The following is a 19112-nucleotide window of genomic DNA, read 5'->3' on the forward strand; positions in this document are numbered from 1 at the left end:
ACAGCTAGTAAATAATAATAGTAATAAATAATTATAAATAATAATAATAATAATAATGATAATAATTATAAATAATAATAATTATGAATAATTATAATGATTATAAATAATAATAATAGTCATGATAATAAATAATAATAATATAATGAATAATAATAAATAAAATTAATAGTAATACATAATTATAAATTAATAATGATAATAATAATAATAATAATAATAATAATATAATGAATAATAATAAATAAAATTAATAGTAATACATAATTATAAATTAATAATGATAATAATAATAATAATAATAATAATAATAATAATAATAATAATCATCGTCGTCATCATCATCATCATCATACACTTGGCGTGATATATTTGGATTTAATTTTTAATAGAAAATAAAAATATGTGAAGTTAATAGAAGATGCCATGACCTGCATCGAACTGCATGTCGAGGACCTATCCTCCACTGATTTCGATGTATCTGACTTTTTTGTTTTACTTTACCATTAGTGCGAGAAACGAGCCAAGCTTTCACATTAATCCCGATGATTATGTTTATATACTTTTTCTAGGCCGCTGATGATTGACCCCCAAGGTCAGGCGAACAAATGGGTCAAAAATATGGAGAAGGACAATACGTTGTCGGTTGTAAAATTGACCGATGCGGATTTTATGCGGATCCTGGAGAATTGCATCCAGTTTGGAAATCCATGTTTGCTGGAAAATGTCGGTGAAGATCTCGATCCTTCGTTGGAACCGTTGCTTCTGAAACAAGTGTTCAAACAAGGTGAGTTTTGAAAGAATCTATTTTGACTTTTATCAACTAGCATGGTTATCTGGCGTTGCTCGGGGGGCATGGATAACAATGTAAAAAAGTTATAAAAATGATGTGTATAAAACCTCTCTCTCTCTCTCTCTCTCTCTCTCTCTCTCTCTCTCATTTTATCTTTCTACCTCTTCTGCATCTATCTACGAGGAACGTTCCAAAAGTAATGCCTCCTATTTTTTTTTTATTCCGCACGGATCAGAAAGGATTGCAAATTGCATTGTTATCATGACTGAACTCATGCATTCATGACCTGAAAGTTTCATCCATCTGCCACAGACATTAATAGCATGAGGCTCTGAGAAAGCAACCCTTGTCATGACTGTGTGTCGGAGGCAGAGATGCATCATCGAATTCCTCCATGCAGAAAAAAATTGGAGTAATTAGCATTCACTTGCGCCTCTTAAACACTTACGAAGTCGATGCAGTAGACGTCAGCACAATTAGAAGATGGGTTCGTCGATTTCAGGGGCGATAGAGACGTGAGTGACAAAGTGCATGCTGGACTTTTACAACCAAGGCATAAAAAGAGGCTGGCAAGAATGCATTGAGAATGCTGGCGACTATGTAGGAAAATAAGTTCTGAGGCACAAATCCGTTTTCAAATTTTCTAAATTTCTGTCTCCCCAACTTCAATGCTTTGGTCTGGAGCACGCTTTTGTCACTCTGAAATCGATGAACCCATCTCCTAAGCGTGCTGACATCAACTGCATCAGTTTCATAAACGCTCAACAGGAGCCAGTGGATGTTGATTAGTTCACTTTTCTTCTTTTTTTTTTTTTTGCTTTGAGGAATTCAATAACGCATCTCTGCTTCTGCCGCACGTTCATGATAGGGGTTGATTTTTTTTAGTCTTACACCGTCAATATCTACAACAGAGATATGAAACTCTTAGGTTATTAATACATAAGTTCAGTCATCATAACAATGTTCTCTAAAGTAATGCTTCCAATTATTCCACCTGAATGGATCAGATGGGATTGCTTATACATTCACGACCTGCAAATTTCATATCTCTATTGCAGATATTGACTGTGTGAGACTCTAAGAAAATAATCCCTGTCATGAACGTGCGCCAGAAGCAGGGATGCGTTATTAAATTAGTGGCAAAAGTGCAATGTGAATGGTGGTGACTATGTAGACAAACAAAATCTGGAGCACAAAAGGTCGCTAGTTTTAATAGTCCAACTCCCGTCTTCATAGATCTTCAACTTTTTTTAGTTAAAAAATAGGAAGTCTTACTCGTAAGACAAAGCATGCTCTGGACGCCCATGCTTAGCCATCGCTCGTCGGTTGCAAAAGTGCATTAAGACTGATGGTGACTATGTAGAAAAGTAAATTATGGAGCACAAAAGGTAACTCGTTTTAATGTTACCAACCCCGTCTTTGTAGATCTTCAACTTTTTGAGTTAAAAATTAGGAGGCTTTACTGTTGGGGTACTGGTGCATTGTACGAGCCGGATCTCGTTACAGCTGCATATTATAAACTGGATTTTATGTAAATGTCCGGAATGGCTGGATCAACAATAGCTGGTACTTGTGTATTTATGTTAAAGCGCTGAAATAACATTATTATTGTTAAGTTTGTAGGTTGAAACAAGTAACGTAGAAAGCAATACAAATGACGACTCAACAAACAAATGTAGATCAAATAAGAAGTGTATTAGGAAAAGGTATATTTACAGGATATTTACATAATGGTGTCAAATAAGAGAGTCAAACTGTTATATTTGACGTTCATCCTCGTCGCCACTGTTAAGTTTGCAGGTTGAAACAAGTAACGTAGAAAGCAATACAAATGACGACTCAACAAACAAAGGTAGATCAAATAAGAAGTGTATTAGGAAAAGGTATATTTACAGGATATGTACATAATGGTGTCAAATAAGAGAGTCTTTGCTGGAGAAACATATCTGCTCTCGGCAGCCTTCGGTGGCTTCTGGTGAACACACACTCAGACTAACTGAGTCTTCCTATTTATGTGTAATTACTATCCACATATGCAAATGAATGTGTGCCACCACAACACCCGCCTCCCAAGATTTGAAGTCTCACAGATTTCAATATCTTTTTCTCTTGGGATTTAACATTAATGGTTCATTAAACTTTCTTTTTCTACCTGATCTTTGGGGTTCAGGTGTATATTGAGGCGGTTCCAAATTAAAGGATTCGTATATTCGTATATGTCCATGGTTTCCTCCTCTTCAACTGGAGTTGTATAATCACCATCTTGAATGTGGCGCTTTTTTATTTGGTTCAGGTGCCTTTTATGTATATTTTGTGGACCTTTAATCATGTATGTACAATCACCAATGCGTTTATCCACTACTCCACATTCCCAGTAAGAAGTGTTATTCCTGTAGCACATGTCGACGTCCATGTTACGCCAGTATACGTAGCTTCTCATTAGAGACTTCATCCGATTTATCCCCGGATGTCCTGTGTGGAAGTCTCTCAAAATCCTCTTCTGCAACGTTTTAGGTATTACTACTCTCTCGCTATATAATAACACATCGTTACATATGGAAAAAATTTCCTGAACCTTTTTGTCATTTATAATTTTTTCTTTTATATCATTTATATATTCATCTTTATCGGCTTCTCTTTTAATGTCCGACAATGTTACCGGTAGTTCTTTAATGATGTTTGCTACTATATTTTTTCACTTTTTTTTGTTCGAATTGCTGCAATCACTGATTCTTCCAAATTATGTTTCTGTGGTATCAGTCTTGAAAGTCCATCCGCAAATCTTTTTCGATGCTAGATGTTGTAGCTGGAAATCGTAATTCAGTAGGATCGTTCCCCAGCGCAGCAATCTATTTGCGGTGTATACCGGCAATCCTTTTTTTGATCTGTAGATTGTGACTAATGGTTTATGGTCGATTTCAAGTATGAAATGTCTACCATATAAATATCGGTGGAATTTAGTCACTGCAAAGATTATACTCAATGCTTCTTTTTCAATCTGTGAATACGCCTTCTCTGCTGGAAGCAGCGTTCTCAAAGCGTAAGCTATCGGCTTTCTAGATCCATTAGGCATGATATTTGAATGCATGCTCCTATGCCATAGGAACTAGCGTCACTAGTGACGACTATATTTAATTTTGTGTCATAGCGAGTTAGAAATAATTCAGATGTTAATGCGCTCTTTATTTTGTCAAAAGCGGTTTGACATTCTTGCGTCCAGTTCCAACGTGTGTCCTTTTTTAGCAGCTCATTTAAGGGAGCTCGCAAATTATGCATCCCTTCAATAAAAGATTGGTAATAATTTGCGAGTCCTAAGAAACTCTGCAAGGTTGTTACGTTATTAGGTGCTGGCATGTTTTTTATTGCCGCAGATCTTTCTGGGTCTGGACGTCGCCCATGTCGCCCATGTTTATTTATTATATGTCCAAGATACTTAATTTCGCTCATACAAAAGTCGCATTTATTTTCTTTTACTTTAAACCCGAATTCTTGTATTCGAGTGAATACTTGTTTTAAATGCTCCTTATGTTCTTCTAGGGATTTGCTCCTGATAACAATGTCGTCCAGGTATGCACATGCGCACTCAATACCACTTAGCATGGTGTCAATCGCTTGTTGAAAAATGGCAGGTGCTACTTTGATGCCAAAGGGCAACCGGTTGTATTTGTACAATCCCTTATGCGTGTTGATGCATAGTATTTTTGAGCAATTCTCCTCGACCGGTATTTGTAAATACGCGTCGCTCAAGTCTATCTTGGAGAAGATATTACCACCATTCAACTTTGTGAGTATTTCCTCTGGGCTTGGTAGAGGGTAATGGTAATCTTGTAATATGGAGTTTAGACTTGTCGAAAAGTCTGCGCACACTCTCATTTCATCATTCTTTTTCTTTGCATATACGGTGGGGGCTGCCCAGTCGCTATTTTCTATTTTTGATAGTATTCTAGTCTGTTCCAATCTGTCTAATTCTTTGTTAATCTTTTCCAACCCAGCGAACGGAGCGTTTCGCTTTTTTCTAAAAATTGGACTGGTGTTTTCTTTAAGTTCAAACGAGGCCTTAAATTTATTGCAACGACCTAATTTAGTCATAAATACATCAGGGAATAATTTTTTTAAGTCCTCTTTTATATTTTCTGTTGTTAGAGTAGTACATTCTATTCTTTTACAGAATGTATTGATTGGCTTATCCCAGAGTCCAAATTTCTCAATTAAATCTATTCCAAACAGGTTTTCGCTATTTTTCAATACGAACATTTTTAATTTCTTCGTAATCCCTTTCAATTTTATCGGAAGGATAACTTCTCCTTCAAATTTTATCTCACCACAAGTTACCGTCCGAGCTGATTTACTTGTTTTCATCATGGTTGGTTTACCCAACTTTTTCCATGTATTCAAGTTTATTATAGAAATATCGGATCCTGAATCCAGTTGTAATTTTATTGGCGTTTTAAATATTTCCGCTTTTATGTATTTTCGCCGATTTTTGTCTAATTTTTCATTTAATTTTGTTTGCTGTACTCTCTTTCTGGTGAAATCTTTATATCTGCAACAATCACTTTTGTGTCTGACTTTCTTGCAAATGTAGCATTTTTTCTTTTTATAAGGGCAATCCGATTCTCAATGTCTTTCTGCGCATCTCTTACAGTTATATCTAGGAAGAGACTTGTTATATTCTTTACTATAATTATAATTATTATATTTGGAATATCTCGTTCCGTTTTGACTGCTTTTATTTGTATAGTTCTTGGTTGGTGTGTATGGTTTTCTAACCTTTCTTACATATGCCACTCCGGATTCTTCTATCTTTTTTTAATCCTTTTTTAGTGTAATGGCCCTTTCACAATCCTCTGCTAATTTCTGAAGTGTTAAATCTTGCTCAGATTCCAGCTTAGACAACACTCGTCTGCGTATTTCTGCATTTTTCGTGTGCGAAGATTAGGCATTTGAAATCTTCTACTGTTAGTTCTGCTAGCTTAAAATTACCACAGTTTTTATTGACAACTGATGCGTATGTCAAATAATCTTGGTTGTCCATCTTCCTTAGATTCATACACAACCATCTCTTATGAAAAAGAGATATATTCAGATTAAATAATTCTTTTAGTAATTTTACAGCTTCCATGAAATCTAATTCCGTAGTTTTTTTAGGTAGTATATAATCTACGAACTTGCTGTGTTCTCTTACATCCAACTTCCTGAGTATTTGGCCAACTTTTGCAGTCCAGTTGAAAGACATCCTCGTATATTGTATAGTATGCTTCAAAAGTCTTTTCTTCCTCCGGCACATAATTAAATGTGTCCATGCTATTAAATATAGTTGTATGCGAGAAATTAGTACTGTCGACATTTTCTCGATTAGTCTTTAATAGTTCCAGTGTTTTAGCAAAACGTTCATTTTGCCTTCCTTCATATTCAAATTGTAATTTCTTCTGCCTTTCTTCTTGTTCAAGTTGTAATTTCTTCTGCCTTTCTTCTTGTTTAAATTGTAATTTCTTCTGCCTTTCTTCCTGTTCCATTTGCCATTTCAATAATTTCTCCTCTCTATATGCATCTAGCTCGGATTGCGCCTTTTGTTGCGTCTGCAAAAATTGCATGAACATTCTAGATAAATCTTCCATTTTTTTATCCTTCAGTAGCAGTAATGCAGTTACGAAGAAAAATCGTACAATTTCACATGCAACACAATATCCGTACCATATAAAATGGCTTGTGTTACAAAAAAAGAATTGTTCATAGTTCCTGTTTTCAATAGTAATATCGCTGCTCGAATAATATTTTCTCACTTCGCTAGCGAGTCAAACTCATCCAACCACAACATAAGAACTGAGGCTTTTGCTGAAACCACAAAATACGATTTACTTTTCCGTTTTAGGCATTTCCTAATAAATAACAGTCGAACTAAGTACAACTCTTTCCATAGAAAAAAATTTTTTTTTTCAACTCGAGTCACAATTGAAAAAAAATAAGATGTATGGACTACATTTAATTTGTTTGTTTTTACGTGACGTTTTACTGTCTTATATCCGTTATCCAGTGACAACTTTAGTTTAAAAAAAAATCTTTCCTTGATTTTAGTTTAACTATGGTATTTTTTTTTTAAATACCGAAGAGAAAAATTTGGTTTACCAAAAAGTCTTTAGTTGGTATTTACAGCAATTTAGGAAATCCACTGGTGAACTTTTTTTTCGTATGTTACTTCCTTGTAATTTAGTAATACGAATCTGTCCTTCGTAATTTAGTAATACGAATCTGTTTGTCGTTTTACAAAAATTCACTTTTACAGTTTGTTATTTTTTTTAAGATGGATTCCACGGGAAACAGCGTAAATCGTCGCTTTTTTTTTTTTTGCCACGTTCGAGTTTTTTTTTTCTTTGAGACTGCAGTTAAAGGTTTTGGTTTGTCTCTTTTTTCCCGACTAGTATTTTAGTAAATAAAATACTATTAATCGAGGTTACTTTTTTTTTAACCTGAATGTAGTTTTTGTTCTTGGAATTTGGGAAACAACCGTTTCTTTCTTTTAATGTTGTACTTCGCGAGGAAAATATTTTACAGTTTTCCAATGTTCGCTGAATTATTCATTTTTTCCGTTTGAGTCGAACTTCTCTTTAGCGTAAAATCCGTTTTTACGACTATTTCGTTCGTCAACACTTGTATTCCTTAGAAAGGTCACCGTTGCGTTGTACTTTTTTTTAGTGAGTTCTTTCCATTTCTTCGTAAAACTGTTATATTTGACGTTCATCCTCGTCGCCACTGCTACGTTGGCAGGTTGAAACAAGTAACGTAGAAAGCAATACAAATGACGACTCAACAAACAAAGGTAGATCAAATAAGAAGTCTATTAGGAAAAGGTATATTTACAGGATATTTACATAATGGTGTCAAATAAGAGAGTCTTTGCTGGAGAACATATCTGCTCTCGGCGGCCTTCGATGGCTTCTGGTGAACACACACTCAGACTAACTGAGTCTTCCTATTTATGTGCAATTACTATCCACATATGCAAATGAATGTGTGCCACCACAGCAATTATTTAGAAAACCATTCTTAACATGGGGAGGGGAGGGTGTTTAGTAACTATTTTGTACTTACAATTTATCAATTTAATAAATAAAAATATCGTAAAAATATAACTTAACTTGAAAATACTATTTAAAAAAAAGGAACAATACATTCCGAGCATTTGTAACGGCGCTCGACATATTCCGATGGACATTTACAAGAAATCTGGTTCGTAATATGCGCCATTATAATAACTTCCGGTTCGTACACGGGACTAGCACCATTTTTGGAACGACTCTCATATATACATATACATATAAAGTTCATTCCCGGGTAACGCCAGGTGTGCTACTTGTTAGTTAACAATAAACTGTACTATTCCTTGAGGATGCCTCCAAGTTAATGAAATAAGAATTGTGAGAGGGACGGGCATCATTGGTTTCGCCTTTTGTTAAGAACTGAAATCCGTTTGTAAATGTCACCAAGTTATTTAGGAATTCATTGTTTCAAACGAAAGTTAGCATATTTATAGCAGGAGTGTCTATTGTAAAAATTCCAAGTAGAAAACCGCCCATAGAAAGATCCACTTTTCCTTTGGTTTTCCAATTGCCCGCTTCTAGTATTTTCCAAAGGGGTATTTGCAATGAGGGGTGCGTAAGTGCTACTAGTTCTTCAATAAGCATTCCATGAAAATATTTGTTTCAGTTTAATTTTTTAATTCATTATGTGTGTGTGTGTGTGTGTGCATATATATATATATATATATATATATATATATATATATATATATATATATATATATATATATATATATATATAAATAATACAGTTGCACCCCGGGATAAAGCATCAAAATTAGTAACAAAATAAAGTACAGTATATAATGCAAATGTATATCATCAAATAACATTATAAATAACACGGTAAGGCGGGGAAAATATCGTAACCTGAAAAACGTATCCTGAGGCCACCGTATCCTGGGGTTATATATATATATATATATATATATATATATATATATATATATATATATATATATATTTGTAGTCATCGACATACAGTCCTGTTTCGTTGTATCACAACTCATCAGTGCCGCTAGACTAGCATCTCTCCCAAGCCAAGGATTGAACCTAGAACCGTCGTGTTGAGAGTCGGCAGTTCATATATATATATATATATATATATATATATATATATATATAAAGCTGAACGTCTGTGTATGTGTCTGGTCACGAATAGGTTCCTATATGGTTTATTATTATAGAAAACTGATCACATATAATGATAGAAGATGTATCGAGACACATGAATGGGTATGTTTGATCTGGCATAATGATGATTCATAAAAATTGTGGGGTCTGGGTACGCGCCTCGTCCACAAAGTAATAAAATAAAAAATTTAAAAATTAAAAAAAAAAGTTTACAAGTGTTTTTGATATAGATGTACATAATAATATTTATAGGTATGTTTTAACTTAAATAGTGATGGTATAAAATTGTGGCCTCCATAGAATGGAAATAGGCACAATCTTTAATAAAAACTTTTCATATCTATCTGCATAAGTATACTTTACTAATTATATTTCAGTTTGAAGAAATATGGTATAATAAAATTATGGGGTGTTCATTCGCGCCCGACCTCCATAGAATGGAAATATGTCACAAAGTTTAACAAGGTTTTTTTAATATAGATCCACAGAATATTGTGATAAGTGTTTCAGTGTGAACAGATATGGTATAATAAATTATGGGGTTTATCTATTTTATTTTTACTTTCATCATATTTTGCTTTGGTTTTGATACACCCAAATTCGAAGCTATCTCTTTACAACCCTTCCTTTTCATAACCTATCATACTTTCATAAATCAGAGTCAATTTTCTGTAGGCTGTTTTTGAACCCAGTCAACGACGAGTACTTTATGCTAGTATATATATATATATATATATATATATATATATATATATATATATATATATATATATATTGTTAATTTTGTAAACGATGAATACGGTTAAGTAACGTCTTCGTCTCGAAGATTGTTTTACTTAGAAAATCGCACATATTTTATATATATATATATGTGTGTGTGTGTGTGTGTGTGTGTGTGTGTGTGTGTGTGTGTGTGTGTATTACAGTCCGGCGCATTAACCGTTACGCTATGAAGTCCTAGATACTTTTACTGTTAATGTTTATGGTTTATAAATTTATGTAGATTATATATACTTATTATTTGTTTTACAGAGGCATTAATATGGTGCTACACATTGATGAACATGTTTCGGTCAGCCAGTTATAAGTAACTGGAGACCTCTTCAGGCGATACTGCTTATAGAAAAGTTCAGCCCGTAATGAAAATTTTACAGGAGTTTACAAGCACTAAAACTTTATCAGGAGGTCACATCACATGACAACATGTATATATATATATATATATATATATATATATATATATATATATATATATATATATAGTCATGTGATATGACCTATATTATATTATTTATTATTTATATATACACACGTTATATATATATAGTAATGTGATGTGACCTCCTGATAAATTATGTATATATAAAATAAAAATTACAATTAAATTTACCAAAATGATCCAAGATGGTAAAACTAAAGTACATTATAAATATTAAAGAATTAATATTTATAAAGTAATCTCAGCCAGATGTAAAAGCTCGATAAAACCAAATAGGAGATAGAGCTAATAATAAGAGCAAATAGTTAATAAAACATGTTAAAAAACCCTTTGAAAAAGAGTTAAAAACTATATTTTGGCGCCTTTTAACGTCATCTTGTCTTGGTTATTTTGACATTTGCTTTTCTATTTTATATTTTATTCAATCACTATTCAAACTTTTTTTCTTCTTCACTCATATTTTTCTCCCATCTTCTGCACTCATTTTTCTTAATTACACCTTGTCTCGGCAGCTGAGTTTAACGCATATTTTCTTTTTCTTTTATTAATATTATTGGAATTCTTTCCCCTTTTTCTTGTACCTATTTGTGAATTATTCCACGGATTTGGACTTTTGGATTATTTTGGACTTCACTTGTGTGAATGGAAATTTTACGAACTTTTTTGGGTTTACATTTTTGGATTTTACCGTCATTGGATACTTTACCTTTCACCAGACTGTCCATTCACGTGAAATCACCTTTTTATTCACCCTATTCCCTCTGCTTCACTTTTTGTTATCAAGTAAGACCTTTGACTTACTTGCAATTTCATCAAATACTTTTACAAGCAAAATCCGATCCCGCATTTTGATAATTCCTACCCTCTGATGAGAAGGAAGGTATTTCTTCAAAACTCTGCGGATTAAGGACTATCCACTTATTTAGTGTTTCCTTTTCAAATTAAATATGTTTTTAACTCTTTTTCAAAGTGTTTTTAACATGTTTTATTAACTATTTGCTCTTATATATATATATATACATACATATGAGGGGCGTGCAATAAGTAATGTTCCTGACCCACTTCCAGTTGTCTGATCTAGCTGAAATTTTGCATGTGCAATGAGTCATATGTCTACAGGTTATGTGGCAAATTACAGCTCTGAACTAATTGTGGTTTCTGTTTTACAGGTGTTTGAACTGAGTAAGGTGTGAAATGGAGCCTGTTGAATGTCGAGCAGTGATCCGGTTTTTGTATTTGAAAGGACGCACACCACAGAAGACTTTCGATTAAATGAAAGAAACTTATGTGCCCCATCATATGACCTTGTAAAACGCTGGCATCGTGAATTCAAACATGACCGGAAGTCTGTGGAAGCAGCTCCCAGATCTGGTCGCCCCCCCCTTTCTACCATTGTTGAGGCATCTGTCCGTCTAGTTGAGGCTGCCATTTTGGAAGATCGGCGCATTACTATTTGCCAAATAGCCCAAGATGTCAAGATTAGTACAGGGTCTTTGGAAACTATCATTCATGACCATTTGCATATGCATAAAGTGTCTGCCAGATGGATTCCCAGGTTGCTCACACCATTCCAGAAGCGAGAATGCATCGAGTGCTCGAGGATGAATTTGGAGATGTGCCAAGAAGATGAGTCAAAGTTTTTCAAAAGACTGATTACACAGGATGAAAACTGGGTCCAGTACTATAATCTAGAGATCAAAGCCCAGTCAATGCAGTGGAAGCACTTGGATTCACCACCTCCAAAGAAGGCAAGGGTGCAACCCTTCACTGGCAAGGTCATGCTCATAGTCTTCTGGGACCAGGACGGAGTAGTAATGAACGATTTCTAGGCAAAAGGATACCACAATTACAGGATGCTTCACTTTTGAGGAAACTAAGGGAAACTATCAAAATCAAGAGGCAGGGCAAGATCAGCAAAGGTACTCTCCTCCTGCAGGACAACGCTCTAGTCCACAACTCGCATGTTGCCAGATCAGAAGCACGGCGTGTGGTTATGAAATCCTTCCCCATCCTCCCTTTTCTCCTGACCTTGCACCCTCTGACTTTCACCTCTTCCCAGCCATGAAGTTGTTTTTGAAAGGAAAGCGTTTCCCAGATAATGCAGCCTTAATTTCTGAAGTCACGTTGTGGTTGGAGGACCAACCTGTGGTGTTCTACAAAAACGGTCTTCAGAGCTGCATCAAACGATGGGAGAAATGCATAACTCTGGGTGGTTCCTATGTAGAGAAAGACTAATAACTGTGCCAAGTTTCGTTGCTCTACTGCTATGGGAAGTGGGTCAGGGGCATTACTAATTGCACGCCCCTCATATATATACATACATATATATATATATATATATATATATATATATATATATATATATATACATACGGTCCTTGCCCTGGTGGCCTGCTATGAACTAGATAGTTGTGGATTCGATCTCTGGCTTTGAATAGGTTCTGGTCTAGCCACATTGAGGAGCTGTGATACAGCAAAACTGTTTGTCCGTGGATGATTATATAAACTTCCCATTCTTGTGTGGAACAATCTTGTCCACTACTACTCGAAATCGGGGCCTTACTCATTCCCATAAACAAACCGACCATCAATCAAGCTCAATATGAATGAAGAGAGAGTACGCTTACCTGCTTTTAAACAATTTAAATCGACTTGCTCAATAAATTTACTAAGTGCATTTTTTTTAATTCATCAGGTTCCTGAAGACGACCCATGTGTCGTAAACGGTCGCGGCTATTGCGAATTATACAAAATACAAATATCTATTTTATCCATTTATATTTATCTATAATTGCTTTTTGTATAATTTTGGCTCCTTTCCTCTTCTGGTAAGAAGTATTTAGCTTCGAAATGCCATTGCCTTAAGAGGTTTTTTTTTTTAATATTTTCCGTTTACTTTTCCTTATTATTCTGATGATATAATAAAGTTACATATAACTTTTATTCCTCCTCTTTCATTTAATATTATTGTTTGCTCCTTTTAATAGTGTTGAGCTTTCCTTATCTTGATAGGTTTTGCTTTGTTAAAGATATATTCTTTGATATATATATATATATATATATATATATATATATATATATATATATATATATATATATATATTACTGTTGTTAAGCTGGATTAAATCCGACGATACGAAATAAAATGGAGGTGAAAGGACCTGAATACTCAACGTTTCGCCCGATTTATATTTTTAACTTTTAGACGTAATCTACTACGCTAGTTTACTCTAATTTATTTTCTCTCATAAAATGTATATATATGCAAAAATGACATCTAATTTACATAAGGAAAACATGCTGCTCTTCCCCATCATTATATATAGCCCCAATCCTCCGACTCTCCAGTCAATGACCATCCCTCTTGAAAAAGCCCTCATAAATCGATGTGCCTCAATACCAATTATGAGTACATTAGGTAGTGTGGATTTTTACAAGGGTTGCACTTACATATCATTATCACATCATGATAAGCATTCCCGAGTAGGCAATAGGCATTTGTTACACAATCCCCAGTAACTGCTGTCAGAAATATATCCAGAAATTTAGCTTCGAAGTTTAGAGTTTTTTCTTAACTTTCACCTAAACTTTTCCTTATTATTCTGATGATATAATAAAGTTACATATAACTTTTATTCCTCCTCTTTCATTTAATATTATTGTTTGCTCCTCTTAATAGTGTTGAGTTTTCCTTATCTTGATAGGTTTTGCTTTGTTAAAGATATATTCTTTGATAACATAATTATATATATATATATATATATATATATATATATATGTTAAATTTATTTATACAAACATTAATGACAGAAACATGTATGCACATATGTAGCCATCAATGATTGTATAAATAAATTTAATATATCTGCTCTGTTAACTCATTGAGCACTTTTTGGTAGACACATGTTGTTTCAGTGGATGTACCAAGAAACCAAATTACACTACCATAATATATGTATATATATATATATATTATAAATATGATAAACTTTGTTTGTGTGTGTCTGTGTGTGTGAGTTCATTCCCTATAGACTCCTAAGTGATTGGGCCGAATTTTATGAAATTTCACACAAAGGTACTTTATGTGCCTGGCAGTGTTCTATGCTATATTTTGTATTGGAATGTCTTTGTTAAGTACCGATAATAATAATCGAAGAATCCAATGAAAAAAGAACAGGCGATTTTGACCAAAGTTAACACCTTACACAGCCTAACATCGTAAGTGCATTGGAGAAGTTTTATCACCGCATAAGCCAAAAGGCTCGACATATAAAATCAGCAGGTTCTTTGATATTTTGATATGTCAAGGGCGTGTTCGAAATGAATGTTTCTGTTTACAGCACAATTGAACCATGATACTTAACTTTTGCATTTAAAACTTTAATTCAAGCCATTATATATATAAAAAAAAAATATATATATATATTTCTAAAATCAACAGTGGGTTCTCTACAGTGCAATGTACACTACAATATGTATTGTGGACTAAGTCACTGCGAGCGGCATATATGTTTCCTCCCGGTGCACGACAATGGATCCTGAACTAGAGCAAGGAATCAATCGATTTGATTGAAAAATGGGCGATTTCACTGATTTCGATGACAATAAAAATATTGGAGTTAAATCATTCGTTGATCATCATTCAATCCTAGGCAACATAGGGTCACCCTGCTATATATATATATATATATATATATATATATATATATATATGTGTGTGTGTGTGTGTGTGTGTGTGTGTGTGTGTGTACTAACGGGGGAGGGCTTTCCCCGGTCGTAAAATACGCTTAAATATATTTTAATTTGTCCAGATTTCGTATATATTATTATAGAGCCCTGATTTCAAAAGTAAAAAAAAAAAACGTATTTGGGTGCCATCAGCTAGAATCGAAACCGAAAGCAAAACCATAGCATTCAAAGCTGGTGACGTTACCACTGTAACAACGTGGCACGCATATGAACTTATTAAAAATAAACTATGATGAATGTACAAAATGTTTAACAATTTTTTCAATTTTTACTCTTTTTGGACCCCTTAAAAACTATTTTAACCGACCCATAAAATAACGGTCTATATAAAAAAAAATCCAATCATTTGAGGCCCCTAGCGCTTGTCTGCGACTTTTAGTTTCAGGAGGGATAGAGTTTGAAAATATGGAGACAGACAAACAGACGTAATGAGTTTTATAAATTATATATAAATACTAGCGCGGGACGGGGCTAGGGGGCCTCGAATGATTGGATTTTTTACGGACTGTTCTTTAATGGGTCTTTATCTTGTTAAAATAGTTTTAAAAGGGTCAAAACTGAGTCAAGATTGGAAAAAGATCTTTATATATGTTTTACATTCATCTTAGTTTATTTTTAATTTTTAACCAGTCCATATACATGTCACGTTGGTAACGTCACCAGATTTGAATGTTACAGTTTTGCTTTCGGTTTCGATTCTAACTGATGGCACCCAAATACTTTTCTTTTTACTTTTAAAATCATGACTTTATAATAATATATACGAAATCTGGACAAATTAAAATATCATAGTTAAATGTATTTTATGACCAGGAAAAACCGGGCGCCCCTCTTCCGCTATATATATATATATATATATATATATATATATATATATATATATATATATATATATATATATAATGAGAGAGAGAGAGAGAGAGAGAGAGAGAGAGACACACACACACACACAGACAGACATAGCGAGAGAGGCAGAAAGACAGTGAGACGAAGAAAGAAAAGAAAAAAAATATCTTTATAACTATATGATACTACATAATACTTTTTCACTCATTGCTGGAGAGTGACATATCAGCTGTCTGTGCATCCTCTGCTGACAACTTTCAAACGATCCTGTTATCAAGGGAGACGACTCATACTGAACTGAAAGATTAGCATGAATGCATTTGATTTGCGAAGCATCGTCTTGTTCGGATAGAGATTCTTCGTCGTCGTGGCTCATAATACAAATGAAATTCTTCAATTACGCCCTTTGTTCGTGATGTATTGGCGTTACATCAAAGAAAGCACTTGCCAATTGCCTTTTGCGAGATACACTGAAATTAGGCATTTGGCTGTGGAGAAATTGCATACTTGTAGCGTCTTAATTAGATTCGGTTGAATCAAGACTAGAGGTAGATCCACAAGGGCCGGTATATAATTACCCCAGAGTTTTCTGCCCATTCTGTGTGTGTGTGTGTGTGTGTGTGTGTGTGTGTGTGTGTGTGTGTGTGTGTCTCTCTCTCTCTCTCTTATCAATTCTGGTGAACTCTACGGATTTCTAACAGTTGGCCATGCATACAGAATCCATTTTTCATTGCAAAGTGACCCAAAATAAATGCCACTCATTGAATCGTTAAAAGAATTCACAATTCTGTCCAAGATCCAATTATATTTCGTACCAATAAACTTCATCCTATGCCTACCTTGTCCACCCAGTTTCAGTCATGAATATGCCACAGTTTTTGTCTTTACTTTAAAATTAATCATGCCTTATGATGCATATAGCAGCCATTTTTTTATGACCCCAAATAAATGTCACCCATTGAGTCGTTAATAAAATTTACAATCATTTCTGCTGTTCAACTATATTCGGTAAACATAAACCTCATCTTATGCCTGACTTGACCACCAAATTTCATTCATGAATATGCTGCAATCTTTGTTTTAAGTTGGTCATCACTAGGACTAGGACTACAGAATATTTTTTTCATTATTTTGACTCTCGAGTATATATCTTATATGTTTTTAGATAGAGTGATGTGGTTCTCGATTGAAAAACTGTCTGTGTCGGGTATATACTCGAGAGCCAAAACAATGGTAAGAATATTCCCTTGTCATAGCCCTAGTCATCGCTAATGATGTATTTGACATCGATTTTCTATTACAGAGTGACCCAAAATAAATATCATCCATTGAATCGTCAATAAAATTCCCAATTCTTTCTTATATTGAACTTCATCCTATGCCTGACTTATCCACCAAGTTTCATTTATCAATATGCCACAGTTTTTTTAAAAGTTATTCATTTCTTATGATGCATATAGCAGTAATTTTCTATTATAGGCTGAGCAGTTTTCGAGTTTATAGGAAACGAACTAACAGACACGCAGACAAAAGTACTTTTATATAATAGATATTTCATGGGTGGCATTTATTTTGGGTCACTCTGTAACTATTAGGCAGTTATGGAAAGCAACTCGAGTCTGTAAGGCAGAACAAAGGATAAACAACTAAATATTAGTAAATGTGTTAAATACTTTTGCATAATTTGAGTAATTTGATTTTTTGTTAATAAATATTTGTCAACAATAGTATACCCTCATTTCCCTTTAATTTTTAGATTGATAATATCAGTTCAAAGACTGAGTGTACATTTAATTCAAATTAACTTGATATTTTTTTTAGAAATACGAAAAAAAAGAAATGTACCAAATACTTTTGCTACCAACTGTATATATATATATATATATATATATATATATATATATATATATATATATATATATATGTAGAATTGATATGCAGTTTGCTTGAAGCATTATGGGGGATAGATATGTAGTAAAGATTTAGAAGGCTATCACAATGCGAGGAATGAGATATAGTCGGTGTTGGTGAGAGAAGACGAAAACAAGTGGCGATTTACAAATCAATAAGTTCACACATATATGTTTGTTTTCGTCTTCTCTCACCAACACCGACTATATCTCATTCCTCGCATTGTGATAGCCTTCTAAATCTTTACTACATATCTATCCCCCACAATGCTTCAAGCAAACTACATATCAATTCTACATATATATATATATATATATATATATATATATATATATATATATATATATATATATATATATATATACAGTTGGTAGCAAAAGTATTTGGTGCATTGTTTTTTGTTTTTTTTTTGTATTTCCTTGTGGTTTAAATCAATTAATATTTATTTTATCATTACTATCGGCAGTGGAAATTTTGTTTTAAACCAAATCAAATAAAAAAGATGATTAAAAGTATCGTTTTTGGCATCGGAAAATAGGCACAAATTTTTCCGATTCTGATACTCCCAACACCAGCTCCAATTTTTTCAATTCTCGATTCTGATTAATCGTCCTAACACCAATAATAATAATAATAATAATAATAATAATAATAATAATAATAATAATAATAATAATAATAATTATTATTATTATTATTATTATTATTATTATTATTATTATTATCAATTGTTATCATTATTATTATTATTATTATTTATTTATTTATTATTATTATTAATTTATTTTTATGAATTAATTCATTTATTTATTTATTTATTGCAGGTGGTGTAGAGATGATCCGCCTTGGGGAGAACATAATCGAATGGAGCCATGATTTTCGTTTTTATATCACTACCAAACTGAGGAATCCCCACTACCTGCCCGAGATTGCGACAAAGGTGTCCCTGCTTAATTTCATGCTGACCCCAGAAGGATTAGAGGACCAGCTCTTAGGAATTGTCGTCGCAAAAGAAAAGTGAGCACATTACTTTAAATTAATCACAAGAATTTTTAAAGAACTAATATGTATATTTTTATTATTGGACTCCTTTTGAGATGATCAATTTATACCTTTATTTATTTATTTATTTATTTGCAAACTATTATCCTCATCTTCTAGTTGTTGTTCCACAACGTTTCGGCCAACTTTGTCAAGGATAGGCATGCTGAGTCTCTTAACATTATCCTCAATAATTACTGCCTTCCATAGTTGTCGCCTCACCACATTTTGGCCAACTAAGCCTCTAATTGGTTTTTGGTAGAATTGAAACCGCTATCTTAAGACAATGCTCACCTGGAACTGTAGAGATTCAACGTCTCTATCCACTGCGCTTCGGGGCCTG

General features: G+C 33.5%; 1 protein-coding gene across 3 annotated transcripts in view; it reads left to right on the forward strand.

The window, feature by feature from the left end:
• LOC145260629 (dynein axonemal heavy chain 12-like) overlaps window positions 1-19112 on the forward strand; it is a 572171-nt gene that overhangs the window by 293249 nt on the left and 259810 nt on the right. For all 3 annotated transcript variants that reach the window (XM_080118949.1, XM_080118950.1, XM_080118948.1), the window contains exons 52-53: window positions 573-787; window positions 18553-18745. In XM_080118949.1, coding sequence (XP_079975075.1) covers window positions 573-787; window positions 18553-18745 — 408 coding nt within the window. The remainder of the gene's footprint in view (window positions 1-572; window positions 788-18552; window positions 18746-19112) is intronic.

This window comes from Euprymna scolopes, chromosome 36, assembly GCF_053919585.1.
Source record: "Euprymna scolopes isolate OS-2025 chromosome 36, ASM5391958v1, whole genome shotgun sequence".
Taxonomy (NCBI): domain Eukaryota; kingdom Metazoa; phylum Mollusca; class Cephalopoda; order Sepiida; family Sepiolidae; genus Euprymna; species Euprymna scolopes.